Raw genomic sequence first — 14,708 nt, forward strand, 5'->3', positions numbered from 1 at the left:
GTTAATCAACTCAAACCAAGTATAGAACAATTTTTCCCTAATGGTGACTAGATCTTTCAACATAACAATCCTAAACATATGGCACAATTAATAAAAAAGATATTAAGAATCTAAATTGATACCAGTTTGCCTTGGCCAGCACAGTCTCCTGATCTAAATCCAATAGAAAATCTTTTGTTTATATTGGATAAAAAATTACAAGATCATATGGCAACAAATAAAGATGAACTGTTCCAAATTCTTCCTGCAGGTAGAAATGCTTTGCCAAATGACTTTTTTTTAAATACTTGGAGGTAGTGTGTTTTCTAGATGCGCAGAAGTCATAAGAAACAAAGGATGGCCAATTAAGTACTTATACAGTTAAAACTTGAAAAATACTTTAGAAATCCTACATTCCTTTCATTATATGTAATATACAATGATATTATATTCACTTTTATAAAAATTGTCCTAAATTACGAGTTTAAAACACTTTTTGTTGTTTTTTTATCAAAAAATTTAATGTGGCTTTTTTTTGCACCCATCTGTATACACATTTTTAACTACACAAACTCAAATGAAATGCAATTATAAGATGAAGTTAAATAAACAATTATAAAAAATTATAAATAAAACCTGTGTCCATGTAAAAATAAAATTGCCAACTTTATTTTCTGCAGCTGGAACTTCTGAAGCAACATGCTGATAAAACATTGTGTTTACCATCATGGAAGTAAGAATTAAAGATACTGCAACAGATAACCTTTGACATCTAGTAAAGTAACTTTTAGGTGAACGCATAAAAATTGAAAACCATAAATGTTCATCATACAATTTAAATTGTGCTTTGTTTATGAAAACAAAAAAAAAATTTGAAGATTCTTCAATTGATGCTACTGGAATAACACAATTGAGCTTACACAAGCCACGATCCACAGCAATCCAACAATGACCATTGAAAATAAACCTTTTTTCAGTCTGAAGGTCAATGATTATAATATTTCTATATATTAAAGTAAAAATCTAAATTACAATGGAATTTTTAAGCAGCCTCTCCGGACAGCAACCTTGTTCAACAATGTATATATATATATATATATATATATATATATATATATATGTAAAATAAATAAAAGTATAATATAATAATAATATAATAAGTCTAAATATAATGAATAAAAGTGCACATTTTTTACAAATATACATTTCAAAATAAATGTAATCATCAGGTAAAAGTTTTTTTTTATTATTGTGGAAAAATAGTTCTGCACCAGCAGAATGCAGGAATTCAGGAATTTTAGGTGGTGGTGGTGGTGGAGAAAGAATGTTGAAATATCACATTTGCATCTTCTAAAAAATAAAACATTTGTCCTCCGTTTCAATTTTAAATGTCCAAGACATTTTTGGACTTTTAGATTTTGGTGGAGGGATGCATACCCCATCCCGCCTACCTTCCTCTGGATACGTCAGTGTGTACAAGAGAAAAAGCAATCTAAATTATGTTGTTAAAAAAAAAAAATGTTGTTAAAAACAACACCTTGTTAAAAACAAATAATCTTGTTATAAACAACAACCAATTTAACATGGTTTATCATAAAAAATGTCCCTGCTTACTAAAACATAAATTAAAATTGCCTAATATGCTTATACAAAAAACTAATAATTTCATTGTATCGGAATCCCAGGGGTGGAAAAAGTAAAAAAAAAATTGTACTCAAGTAATAGTACTGCTACTTGAGTGAAGTTTTACTCAAATACAAGTAAAAGTTACCAATCCAAAAGTTTACTAAAAAGTAAAAAGTAGCTAATTAAAAATGTAAATTAAGTTACTGCATTACTTTTTTAACAGCCTGTCAGATAACAAAGCTGTTGAATAAAAAAACAAAAATAATGTTGTCTATTCATTTCCGTATAAATTTAAACTATAAACTTTTTATTAAGTCTAAAAAGCAGTTGGTTTTCAGAGTTGGCTGATTTTATTTTTGCCCACTTTGCAGTGAATAAGAGTCCAGCACCGCTGAATAGAGGCTCACAGGTAGCAGAAGCAGGAAGACCAGCGTTCAGTTAAAGAGAAAGGTTTTTGATGCTTGGAAATGAGTTCAACAAATCTATTTTGGTCAAACTGCAAGCGAGGTACCCATCAACCTCCCCTGTACCTTGATCTTCTTCATCTTACCCCTGTAAGATAAAGAAGATTTCTTCTTATTAATGAAATCAAGATTTCATTAATAAGAAGAAATCTTCTTCATCTAATGAATGTTGCCCAACCTGCTCCACTTTGGCCACCTAGTCAAAATGTTGTCTCACATAGACCATACCTGTTTAAAAACAAAACAATACATATTATATTTTTAGTAATGCAAAGATTCATTTTACTGTACTTAAACAACAATAGAAAATTAAGCAGTAAAAAAGTAGACAAAGCAGATGACACTATGACAAAAAAAAAAGAAAATCATACCTGCTCCTATATTTTCAGTCTTATCATTCAGGTGTTCTTGAACTTTACCTGAAGAATTGCTGCAGCAATCAGTTCTGTGTCTTGCATCATTCTACCAAAGCGTTTTTGGACACCATTCTGAATTGCTTTAACAAGGGGCAGACACATTTTGGAGGATGTCTCAAGGCAGCTAAATTTTGTTTGTAACTGAAAGATCACTAGCAGGAGCCATCCCATGTGTGTGTTGGTTTCAGACTGAAGAATGTCCAATGCTTTAACAACAGGTTTCATACAAGTGCAAAATTCCATCAGGAAATCAATTTCAACTGGATTTAGCCTGTAGGACCCACAACTAATGCAAATTTATAGACATTTCTTGCACAAAGAGGTGTGGAATAAATATTTAAAAAATATAAGAAGAACTGCAAGTAATTATTTCAATCGGTATTATTTTAAACTTATTTGATAACACTGATTAAATTATATAAAAAACTAACATTTTTACTTCGAATTCTTTACACACATTTCCGATATCATTGGGGCCTTTTTCTTTTCTGATCCTTAAGATTCTCTCCATAGCCATGTATATCGAGTTCCACTTAGTCTGATTTGACCTAATAAGCTGAAGCTTGCATTTTTCTTTAACAGTTTTTGCTGCCAAGTATGACCGGCCTGCCCTGTTTCACATTACTTGGCATTTCCCAAAGGTAGCTTGTGATAGCCTTTTATATGTGTCATTGTTTTATTTTGCGAGGCAGCATCAGTTGTGGTAACTAAATTTAACAAGTGGCATGCACACCATTGATGTGGAGGAACCTGGTACTCAAGATCACTGTCCTTTTCCAGGATGTCAAACGTGTTAAAGTACTCAGATTCGGACTCTTGGCAAGAATCTTACTCTGATTCCGAATCTGCTTCCTGTTTTGGCTTTTCTCATCAAAAACACTAAATGCTTTCATAAAGTTTGAGCCGCTGTCTGTTGAGGTTCTCACCAATATTCCCATTATTCTGTATTTACAATAAATGTCATCAAGAGTGCCTACCAGGACATCAAAGGTGTGTGACCCCCTCAATCTCTGGCAAGCAAGTGCGGTGGATATCCTTTTCAAGGTTTCCTCATCAATCCAATAAGCTGTCACCCCCTATGAAACTTTGCTGGTGTGCAGACCAGCAATCAGAAATTGTTGCATCATACATGACTTCACTGAGGGTTGAGAGTAATGTTTTCTTTAACTAAATGGCAGCTTCATCAATTCTGATTTGAAGGGACGGTCTGGATATAACATGCAATGCTGATTTAGTGCATGTAAAAAATTTTTAAAAGCAGGTTGTTAAACCAAAGAAAATGGATGAAGGCTGCCACAAATAAATTGGATCATGAACTTATCAACCTTTTCCTGTGACAAAACATTTGTTTGCACCCATAGCAAACAATTCACTTATTTTTCCTTGCTTTGCTGGGATTTCTGGTGGTTTCAGGTTTTGCTTCATTGTTGTCGATAAGTCACTGAAGGCCTTCATTTTTGATGGATGTTTGCTCTGTAAAAAAATATTTGTCATCATTTTAACTAATGTCATATTCATCTAACATGCTAATGTTTGGGTGAAATCTTTTAACACCAAATATAATTCGGTGTTAAAAGTGTTAAAATGTTGTAAAGGTATACAATTGATATAAAATTACCTCAACATGCTGGCAGAGGTTCAAGGTAGAATTTTTATATGCTGTTAATTCAGTCAACTTGGGCACTTTTCAAAGTGGTCACTTAAATATGGCCACGGGTTTGTTTCAAAAGAAGTTAGTTGAAATTCCAATTCAGCTGGGTTTGTGTCTAATTTGTCCAACTCCATTATTTCTTCACTCATTACTTTAAATCAACAGAAAACAAACGTCAAGTTTGTCAACTTTTTTTATTAAAAAATCGATGTTTGGTTAAATATTAAAAACTTTTTTTTGCTCTAAAAAGTTTTTTATGGTCATAAAAAGTGAAAAGAAACCAAGTTAAAAGTCGTTATGAGCACGCTCAACAGTTTTTTTTTAGCAACTTAAAAGTGTCATCTTTATTAAAGTGAGCAGAACTCAAAAAAATGAAAAAAAGGAAACTATATTTATTTAGAACTATTATATCTAACAGATACTTTTAAGTGTGTTAATTAAAAGAAATTATACAATTTTAAAATATGTCATTATATAATATTCATTTCTTCACTTTAAGCATGTTATTTAAGGCATAATTATATAAATAACTGCATAATTATATAAATAACTGTAATTATATAATTAATTGAAAATAACAACTTCTTGTTTTCGTGTTTTTTATGTACAAAATGTAAACATAGTAAAACTTCGATTTCAATTTCCTTTTAAAATTCTAATAAGAACGATTAAAGAATGATTATAAATTTGAAATGCCAGTGATGCACATGTTTACAGTCTTCATACCTTTATTTAAAACATTAATGAAAACTATAAGAAATAAAGTTATAAAACATTTTTATCAACTAAAAAAAAATTAAACCATAGTATTTGTGAAATTAAACAATATATAATTAATTTTTTACTCAAAAACATAGGATTTCAAATGTAGCAAAGTACAATACTTTTGAAAAAAAATACTTAAGTAAAAGTAAAAGTACAAATTAAAAAAAAAACTTTAAAAGTAGAAATTCATAAATAACAACTCAATTACAGTAACATGAGTAAATGTAATTTGTTACTTTGCACCTCTGCAAAATCCAAAAGAATTATTAAACAAATAAAAAGAACTAATATCCAAGTGTCCCCACAAGAACAAATTTTTGCTGAATAACCACAAACCAAAAGATTCGATTTTTCAAAAACAGTTTTCTCTTGTACAGGAATAATTTTTCCAAAAGAAAAAATGATGTTTTTTACCTGATGTTTGCAATAAGCATAGCACTTTTAGTAGTAAAAAATATGTACTTTTATGTTATAAAAAATATATAAATACTCCGTTTTAACTCAATTTAATTTAATTCATTGAGCACTCTTCTAAAGATATATGCAAGCACAAGTATGTATATATATATATATATATATATATATATATATATATATATATATATATATATATATATATATATATATATATATATATATATATATATATATATATATATATATATATATATATATATATATATATATTCAAATCAACATGAAATAAAACTTACTTAACGTACCAACCTCCACCACTATTATCATGCCACAAATGAATAAAATCTAAATCACCGAGAGTACTTTGAGTAGCCATAATGAATATGTCACAGCCTGCTCTTTGAAAACAGTTTCTTTCTGGATCTTTTAAATGTCTTACTCCACTATCATTTACTTCACCTGTTTGAAATATTTTCATAAAAATTGTTTTATAATATTGATTTTTATATATCTAAATTAGTTTGAAAATAAACATAATCTTAAGAATACATTGTCTGGAAACATGGAACATGCATGCAAATGCACGAAGCAACATGCATGCAATCAGTGTCCTCAAGTAAACAAAACAATTAGAGGTTTAAATAGACACGCTGCATTGACACATATATCAGAAAACTTTGATCAATGTTCTTCAAAAATTTATAATACAGAAAATTCTTTAAATAAAATGTCCTTGCTAAAACTGAAAAACATAGTTGAAGAATATGCAAGTTTATTAGACAGGGACATGTAAAATCTTAAGGTAAGAGTTAACTGTATCTTCTATTAGTTCACTGTATCTTGTAACACTGTAACAGAATAAACTTCAATGTTTGATAATAATATAATGTATTCCACTAAAAATATATAAACGTACTTCATACATAATTTAACACCTTGTTGAACTACAATAAAACAATTAAAATCTTACAACACGTGGTTCTTATTCAGCAAATAACAAAAGGCCTGAAGGGAACCAATAAAATAACTAAAAACTTAGTTATACAAAAACCTTTAATTCAACTTGATTATTATAAATCTTAATTTTCTACACACTCCCCCTGTTGACATACCAACAAAACTTATCCTTTAATTATCTTAAATACTGTCCTTCTATGGCAGACTGTCTCTTTGGTCACATATCAATTGACCTATACCTCATATAGGTTTGCTGAGTCTTTTCAGAAACTACACTGTATATATTTTTTGAAGCATTTTTAACTGTTGGATTATCCATATAAACTTTCATTTTGAGGGGGATTAATTTTGGAACAGGGCAAAAACACATTTTAGTCATTCCTTTACTTAAAAAAACTTTTAACTTAGCTCCTCGAATTTCGCCATTTTTTCCTTTCACAGTTTCCATGACTTTTCCCATCTTTCATTGAGATCTGGGTATAAAGCCCTTATTATCGATTAATACAACCTCATTTATTCTGAAAATAAAACTTTGTTTTTTACATTAAATTTGTTATACAAATGTTGTTGTTTTAACTCCTTCAGATAAACCATATCAAAACGTTTTTGATAATCAATGATCAATTTATTAAAATTTTTTTTTAACATATAACATCTCCAGGTTTAAATCGACTTCCAAACTATTTTTTTTAATATTACGTCTAAACATTAAATAAAAAGGAGTAAGTGCTTCTTCCATGTCATCTTCACTCATGTAAATAAGTGGTCTACTATTTATTATGGATTTAATCTTGCACAATAAGGTTTGAAATTCTTCATAAGTTACTTCCAACAACTGAAATGTTTTAAAATTATTACAGGTAATACTATCTGATAATCCCCTGTAAGCTATAAACTATTTGAGTGTTGGAAGAAATGCAGGTATCTTAATGTTACAAACTGTCCTATTAGTTTTAGTATGTTATGATTGTTAGTAAACAACTTTAGAGATGCAGTTACCATAATACAACTGATTTTTTAAAATGATTATTTAATTTATGGTTACAACTACTAGCCATAAATTATATGGTTTGCAGTATTCATCAAGAGTTAAAATGTGTTTTTTAATTAAATCATCAGCTTTTTCAATCAATTTTTTAAAATTAGACACAAATTTCAGTATATATCTAGTACCCATTATCAATCTGTTTAAAGTAATATAATTATTAATGTTTATGAGCACACCAATATTACTGCAACCATCCACCTCAACAAAGTTAAAACTTCTAACAACCATTATTTTATCTTGTTTCTTAACTCAAAAAGAACATCTAAGTTTATATCTAAACCACTTTGAACCCTGAATAATTTTGCGCTAACTTTATCCTCATATAACATTTTAGGTTCATGCAACCATCTACTACTAAATTCCTTAAAACAAAGCATACAAGTTGGAATATCCGCTGTATTCTATACACCTGCTATATGACATTTAACCCTCTCAACCATTTTCCTAATCATAACAAAACAATTTTCTACCCCTGGTTTCCCAGTTTCCTTATTTCCTATTATCCAACACAAGGCTACTGCAGAATCAGTCCTTCAAAAAACATTATTTATTAAAACTTGATTCAATATCACTCAAATCACTTCACCTACCAACATGCTTTACAATAAACAATACTAAATGAGGAATGCTCAGCTCTTTTAATGACACCACTATTGTTTAGGCAGATAAAAAAACAATTTCACTTTAACACTTGTTTTTATTTTCAAATACACAATTGCACAATAAACTTCTTTCAAGCTATCACAAAACCTATGCAACTCTAGGTAGTGTATTCCTTCATCGTTTCTCACAAAAACAAATTTCTACACTCACAGTGAATCCAACTCATTAAAATTTTGCATTAATTCTTTCCAATTAAGCTCTATCTCATCACTCACAACTTTGTCCCACTCCGTTTTGTCTCTGCACAAAATATAAAAAATAGTTTTAAGCCTATCTATTTAAGGTGAGACAAACCCTAGAGGGTCATAAATAGATGCAGAAATTTTTAAACTATTTATTTTTGTTGGTTTTAGTTCATGACACATTTTTAAAAAGCTTTAAATTGGCAAACAAATTTATCATTTTTTGTGTCTTGTTCTTCCCCTAGCACTCTCTTATACTCTGCATTACTTAAAGTTGTTCCATATGAAATCACCTAGTTTTTCAAAAGTGCCCCAGGGTACCACCTCAAATTTGCTTCAAATTTGAGGTGGTACCCTGGGGCACTACCTGGTACTACCTTTTGACCACTCACAATTTTTATGAAAAAAACATGATCCTTAAAATTTCAGCTTGATTGACCAAACCATTTAAAAATTATAATTGAATTAATATTGATCAATATTGGAAAAACTTGAGTATCTGGAGCTTACAGTTGATTCTTTCGATTTTTAACAGATCATAACTTCCAAAATAAAATAGATGATCACCTGAAATTTTAAAGGGTAATAGTTTTTTACCCAAACTATCTATTTTTGTAGGTGCTTTTGATTGATTTTAAACTAACACAATATTAGAAAATTTTTTTGAAACTTAAATGTGCTACAGTTCAATACTAACAGACAAGCTGTGTCAATTTTTTGTTACTTTTTTGTACTTAGAGTAACTACTTGTGGAAAAATAAAAATGTGTCTTATAAAATAAATGTGTTTTATAAAATAAATGTGTTTTATAAAACAAAAAATTTATTTTTGCACTTGCAGCAGCCTGTTGAAATATCACTTATTTAAAAAAATACATAAAAAGTGAATGTAATTTTTCCTAAAATAACATTATCAGTGTCTTATCTTAATTTATTTGATACTATTTTATAATAGGTATTTGTTAAATTTTATGCATACAATATAATTATAATGGTATAACTTTCACATGGTTATAATTTGAGTCTAAAATACTTCAATTGCTTCAAGAGTTTGTATTAAGATCTAAAACAGTATTTGCTGGATTTTATAACTTTAGTTTTTAAAAATGCACTAGTTTATTGCTTGCATTTAAGACAGTTTTAATCACACTTGTACTTGAGATTTCATTTTTACTGATTTTATTGATGGAAAAATATAAAAAGGTTGCCTTTTTTAGATTATGTTTAACCCTCGATTTTAATATTTTTAATTTTATATTGTAGAATGGTAGGAAGAATGAGACTAAAATATACTGATATTGAAGTTTTTATTCAAATGATAGGATGCACTTTCGAACCAAATAAGGAGATATGTTTTCACCATGAAAAAGCCTATATTTCTAGATATGAAGCACTTCAAAAATTCTATTGTAATCCATTTATAGTCCACAAGAAAAAAAATATAAAAGGATTAAGTAAAGTCAACATATCAATAGCAAAATAACTTGAGATCAAACTTGGTCAAAAAGTTTGTACTAACTATGTATGAATGAATTCAAACTTGTAAAAAACCACATAAGTTAGTCAAGATGAAGCTGCTGAAGAAGGATTTAGTTGTTCAGACCTTGATAAGACAGTTCTTAAAAAGAGTGTGTCTTTATTAGAAAAATCTCCACTCAGAAATCTAAGAAGACACGACAAATTAGGATATGGAAAGCAAAAAGCTAAAAAAAATCGCAACAAGTATGACAAACCTAGTAGCACCAGCATTGGATATAGACCCAATAGATATAGTATTGAAAAAAGAGCAAATATGCAAATTTAATATAAATTTTTTTTGGTGATTGTCTATATATAAAACCTTGCCAGTCAAAAGTTTCATAATTTATTTAATCTCTCTATGTTACTTTCTATGTCTACAAAGTGAATGTAATTTATTATATTTTCTTAGGAAAGTGATACTTTAACAGCTGCTGCAAGTGCTAAAATAACTTTTAACACATCATTTTAATTATTTCCACAAGTGGTTACTCTAAGTACACGAAAGTAATAAAAAATTGGCACAGCTTGTCTGTTGGCATTGAACTGTAGCACATTGAAGTTTGCAAAAATTTTTCTAGTATAGCGTTATTTAGCAACTTTGAGGTACAAGAAATTAAAAATTGTTTAAAATCAGTCAAAAACACCTACAAAAATAAATAATTTGGGTGAAATTACCCTTAAAAATTTCAGGTGATCATCTATTTTATGTTAATAGTTATGATCTGTTAAATATTGAAAAAGCCTACTGTAAGCTCCACATACTCAAATTTTTCCAATTTTGTTCAATATTAATTAAATTATAACTTTTGAACGGTTTGGTTAATCAAGCTGAAATTTTGAGGTTTGTATTTTTTTCGAAAATACTGCGGGTGGTTAAAATTTGAAGCAAATTTGAGGTGGTACCCTGGGGATCATTACGAGATTTGATATGGACCTTCTTAGTTAGTTCTGCTTCTGAGTAAATGATATGATCAAAATTAGATATTGATTCCACATTAATGTTATTTGCCACTTTTTCTTTCAAATCAAAGTCTTGCTGTAACTCTTGGCTGTTTATTGTCCTTTACCTTTACCCAAAACCTCCCTCAGACATTATCTTTTTTGCTTTTTTTTATAAAAATCCTTCCCTTTAATGACACTACTGTAATGTAACAAAACACCAAATATTTTAGTTATAAGATTTGGTCCTGAATATAGACTGTCACATCAATGATTGACCATTATTTGTACATGAAGCGCCAAGTATAGCTCTAATTTTAGTAGTTTTCTTTTCCTTTTTTAGAACTGGCCTGTGTGCTAAATGGTCTGATTTTTCTACTTCTCAAGCAACTTTATTATCAGCAATTTTTTAAATTATTCTATTGCTCTCATATTCTTTAAAAATTTTATCATATTCACTTAATAAATTGTTGTTTTAACTAACTTCACAAAATTTGAAGTTATCTGGTATACAATTATGATTTGGTTCAAAAGAAAGTATATTTACATTTATCTCCTCATTTTGCCTAAAATTTAATGCTTATGCTAAAAAAATGTTTTAGTAGAGATTGAGAATTTTAATTCAAGTTTTAATGATAGATTGCATACATTCTTGCTGTCTTTGAACCTCTTTGTATGCATTCATAAACTTTTGGGTAAACTCACATACCTGTGTACTCCTAAGTGCTTATATAAGGAAGGAGATGTGTAATAGTTTTCTGCAATTTTTCCCACCCACCCCAAACTTATTAAGACTCCCTCCTCCTATTTATTAATTTTTAATTGATATCAACACAAAAAAAACATCTCAAAACTAAAAAAAATCAGAAAATATATATATATCAGTCACTGATACAAATAAAAACTTCCATTGTATTCAGGCTTTAAAGATTGTTGACCTTTAAAAATCTCCTAAATTTCGAATAGTCGAAAGATAGGTTTTTGTTTATTTCTCACTATAGTATAAAAATTATATAAGCATATCCTATTGAAATTACGATAAAACAACTCTTAAAAAAGGCGCATTTCACAGCAAGTTACACTAAAATTAAATTGCTTTATTCGTGCTCTGTAAATAATTATTGCCAACCCTTTTATAAAGACCTCCCCACCTTAAATTGTTTTCATTTCTTCTATGCAATTTTCCAACTGCTTGCATTACAAATGCTGTTGTTGCAAACTTAGTTTGTTCACCTTTACAGGTTGATTTCAAGTTTTTTTTTATTGCTTACTTCATAAGTGGTTTTAAGATGCAAAGAATGGGATAAAGAACAAAGGCTCTGGAATTTAAATACAATAACTAAGTGAATAAAAAAACTCATCTTGATTGAAAATAGGTTTATAAGATAGCAGCTTAAAAGTCAAGTAATTAAATTCTTTAGATATAATATACTTTTCAAATTTAAAATTCTGGTTGATTAAGTCAAAGTTTTAATAAAAAAACATTTAACAAAAAAGATCCCTTATATTGAAGGTACAAATGATGATCTTCTGATATCATCCTAACAAAAACTCGTATAAGATAATCAAAAAACTTATTAACATAAATTTCATACTTATGTTAACATGTTATGGCAAACTACAAGAAAATATTTCATCCAAAGATCCAACAATCATTAAAAGGGAGATTTAAAATAAGCTTAGTAAAATCATCAAAAGATTTGTAACATGGCATTATAGTTTTGGAAATCAACTCTTGTGTTACTAGAAATTCCTCACATTTTATAATGGATAGCGAATTTTGTTGCAATGGATTATTTTTCTTAGGGAGATTTAATATTGGCAATGCTCCATCCTTTAAATTTTTTAGAGAAGAATATACCTAAATTTGATCTTTGGTAAAGTGGAGTTCACAAATACATAGATTAAAAGAATAAATTAGTTTTTTCAAAGAATCATTAATGAGTCTTGAATAATTACATTAATAACGCCATTACTCTATTTCTTTTTTTCATCATTAATTAGGTTAGTTACTTTAAAAAATCCTGATACCTATGTGTCTTTTAATACGTTTTGATACCATAACTTTGTGTACCTTTGACACCTTTGTGTCCTGTGATACCTTCTCGATGCTGAACAACCAAATATTGCGCAATTTTCACCTGGCATATCACGAAAAAGCAATTTTAATGAAAACAGGCAAACACTAATAACAACTATATTTCTGTGCAGGTTTAAAAGTCCAGGAACAAGGACTTTCAAAATGGTCTGAAAGAATAAAAACAATGCGCGATTGTTCGCTTCTAAAGTAAATCTTTTCTATAACTATGAAATAAATTAAATAAAGAAGAAAGTAAAATAAATAAGATAACATGTTTAAAGTTTTTTTAATGACATAAATATTAATGTCATAAGTCATTTAAGAACTTGAAGAAACAAAAATATTTAATTAGAAGTTTATTTTTAAAACAACTAAGTCATCGGTCATTTAAGCATTTTAATACATGATATATTATATTATACATTTATATTATATATTATATAAAGCAATTCAGTCCACCGTCAATTAAGCATTTTAATACATTATATATTAAATTATATATTTCTTTTATAACTTGTTAACATCATTCATTGCTTAATATCCTAAATTTTTGCATTTAGCTTTTACATATGCATTTTTCTTATATATACTCTAAACATTTTATTAATAGATGTTCAGCATTTAATGGTTACACTTTTTTTTATGTATGGTATATATATGTGATAATACAAAATAAAAGTTTATGAAAAAAAACAAAAAAAAAATATTAACAAATTATAAAAGAAGAAATATTTTTTGTCATCAACTTTTAATCCTTTTTTGTGTAATTATATTATTCACATTAAAAACTGAAAAAATTCGGTTGTTAAATTCTCTTCTAATGAATGGGGAATATTTATAGTCATCTTACCAGAAACAGTAAAAAAAATGTTGGATTTGGTGCCAGCATTTCTCCGAGTACCAGTATTTACAATGATTTGATACAAATAAGTATCTTCAGCTCGATTATCACTAAGCGGACAAACACCAGTCTAATTACAGATAAAAAGTAAAAATTAAAAGTTATAAACTCAATACTATTAGGCAAAAATACCTACAATAATTTTCTAAAACTTTTATATATACAAAGTTCCAAACATTGATGATAATACTTTTTTCTGAAGTGGTTTTATAAATCTTAACAATGGTCAAAAACACTGAATACAATTACTAAATGAATTAATAACCATTCGCACATTCACAAATCATTATATAAATTATGTAATATTAGGTAGAACTAGGTAAACTATGATAAAGTTGATGACGCTTTTTCACTTTATAGTAATTATATAAACTTTTCTGTCTCATCCTAGAAAATACTTTCTGGTGCAACATGGGCATTCTTGAGTATAACTTTATTTAATGTTATCACATCAAACTATTGTAGATGCCCTGTTCATTCATGGATACAGCATAAATATTTATGGTTTCACGATTACAAGAAGCCATTTTCATATTCTTACAATAATATTTTTCAAAAGTTATTGCTATATGTATTCAACAGTATTAAGGAACCCAAAGTTATAACCTTAAACTTTGACATATTAGTTTTTGCTTTTATATATACTATGGAAAGTTTGGATTTTAAATTTATTTTTTTCGCTGACCTGTTTAATGTTATGATTAATGTTATAATTACTTATACTTATTCATATTTATATTTTACATGTAATTCTAGATATTTAATTCTAGGAAAGTAAATATTTGCAAAATAATCATTTCAGTTACCTCCTAAAGTAACAGAAATGATATTGCTCAATCAGATGTTTTTGTTTTATTAATTTAACTCAAATATTTAAGCTTTTTTTTTTATATATAAATGTTCAATAAATAAATAGTTCATTCATTGAATTTTTTAGTTGCAAAATTAAAAAATAATCTGTTTATAGTATAAAAAAATCTCACCATGCAAAATGCAAGTAGAGGCCAAATTCATTAAATTAAATCATTATTCAGATTAAAAAAAAAATTATATTATAGCTATTTATAAAAAACATTTATTTTAATATTTAGTTTTGATAA

General features: G+C 28.0%; 1 protein-coding gene across 2 annotated transcripts in view; it reads right to left on the reverse strand.

Moving 5' to 3' along the window:
* Positions 1-14,708, reverse strand: part of LOC136080701 (uncharacterized) — a 66,356-nt gene that overhangs the window by 14,368 nt on the left and 37,280 nt on the right. For both annotated transcript variants that reach the window (XM_065797691.1, XM_065797690.1), the window contains exons 17-19: positions 13,558-13,678; positions 5,615-5,777; positions 616-982 (exon numbers count right to left, since the gene is read on the reverse strand). In XM_065797691.1, the coding sequence (XP_065653763.1) occupies positions 616-982; positions 5,615-5,777; positions 13,558-13,678 (651 nt within the window). The remainder of the gene's footprint in view (positions 1-615; positions 983-5,614; positions 5,778-13,557; positions 13,679-14,708) is intronic.

This window comes from Hydra vulgaris, chromosome 05, assembly GCF_038396675.1.
Source record: "Hydra vulgaris chromosome 05, alternate assembly HydraT2T_AEP".
NCBI lineage: Eukaryota > Metazoa > Cnidaria > Hydrozoa > Anthoathecata > Hydridae > Hydra > Hydra vulgaris.